The sequence below is a fragment of the Dendrobium catenatum genome, unplaced genomic scaffold (assembly GCF_001605985.2).
Source record: "Dendrobium catenatum unplaced genomic scaffold, ASM160598v2 original_scaffold_127995, whole genome shotgun sequence".
Taxonomy (NCBI): domain Eukaryota; kingdom Viridiplantae; phylum Streptophyta; class Magnoliopsida; order Asparagales; family Orchidaceae; genus Dendrobium; species Dendrobium catenatum.
This window is the reverse complement of record NW_021446430.1, coordinates 1-1,224: the sequence shown is the minus strand read 5'-3', so window position 1 is coordinate 1,224 and position 1,224 is coordinate 1. Positions and strand designations below refer to the sequence as shown.

The window sequence follows — 1,224 nt, the reverse complement described above, 5'->3', positions numbered from 1 at the left end:
CCTTCTTGAAGGTATTCAATTATCGGTTGTCTCCAATCTGCTTCTTCATCGACTGCTGAAGAGGTAGAAAGGACTTGGAAAACTTGTTTGTTGATGTACTCCAAATCTATAGGAGACAGGATTTGATGACCCTGCACCTCTATAGGGATGGAGTCTTCTTCTGGACAGGCAAATTCCTTTGCAAGCTTTGCGAGGGCATCCGCCGAAGAATTGCTTCCACGGGGAATCCTATACATAGTTACAATCGGAATTTGCTCGAGCAAGTGACAGGTGTACTGATGGTACTTCAGGAGTTTAGGATTCAAAACCTTATATGTCCCAGCAATCTGGTTGATCACCAGTTGAGAGTCACCAAAGATTTTAATCTCTTTAGTCTCCATTAAAATTGCAAGTTCCAGGCCAGTTATTAGAGCTTCGTACTCAGCCTCGTTGTTTGTACAAGGTTCTGATAAATGGTAGGAAAAGTGCATCATTCCCTTATCTGGTGTTATGAATACCAGGCCAACTCCGGCTTTCCCGGGAATAGTAGATTCAGGTGTTTTGCCCCGTTGAGAGGACGCAGCACCATCAAAATACATTTCCCAGGTTTGAGTAGTGGCTTCCTCAAAATTCATGATTTGCTCATCAGGTAAATCATCGTTTAGAGGAGATTCCGCCGGCAACGGATGTGCCGCAAGGAAGTCGGCGACGGCCTGCCCTTTCACAGCACGTAGGGGAATGAAAGTAATTTCAAATTGGAGCAATATCATAGACCAACGAGCCAAATGTCCTGACAACGTAGGTCTGGTCATAAGGTATTACAAGGGGTTAAAACTGGAAATTAAGTTGATTTGATGAGAAAGCATGTAATGTCTTAGTTTTTGAGCTGCAAAGACTAAGGCAAGACAATGTTTCTCAATCGTTGGATACCGAATTTCCGTTGGTAGAAGTCTCCGACTTAGGTAGTAGAGAGCGTTCTCTTTCCCTTTGTCATTGACTTGAGCAAGAAGGGCCCCGAGAGACTCGTCAAGGGCCGCAGTGTAAAGTATTAGAGGTCTCCCCGGAATAGGGGCTGCCAAGACAGGTGGATTTGTCAGGTATTGTTTGATATTTTCAAAAGCAGATTGACATTTCTCGTCCCAAATAAATTTGGCATCCTTTTTAGCGAGGACCGAGAATGGTTGACATCTTCCGGAAAGATTGGAAATGAATCTTCTTATATACGCCAGTCTACCTTGAAGAGAC

General features: G+C 43.9%; 1 protein-coding gene across 1 annotated transcript; it reads right to left on the bottom strand.

Annotated features, from left to right (window-relative positions):
• Positions 1 to 83: 83 nt before the first annotated feature.
• LOC110103619 (uncharacterized protein Mb2253c-like) lies at positions 84 to 791 on the bottom strand (the record flags this gene model as incomplete). Its single annotated transcript, XM_020832409.2, has 1 exon — positions 84 to 791. A coding segment is annotated over exon 1 (708 nt), but the record flags the coding sequence as incomplete, so codon positions are not given.
• Positions 792 to 1,224: the final 433 nt, after the last annotated feature.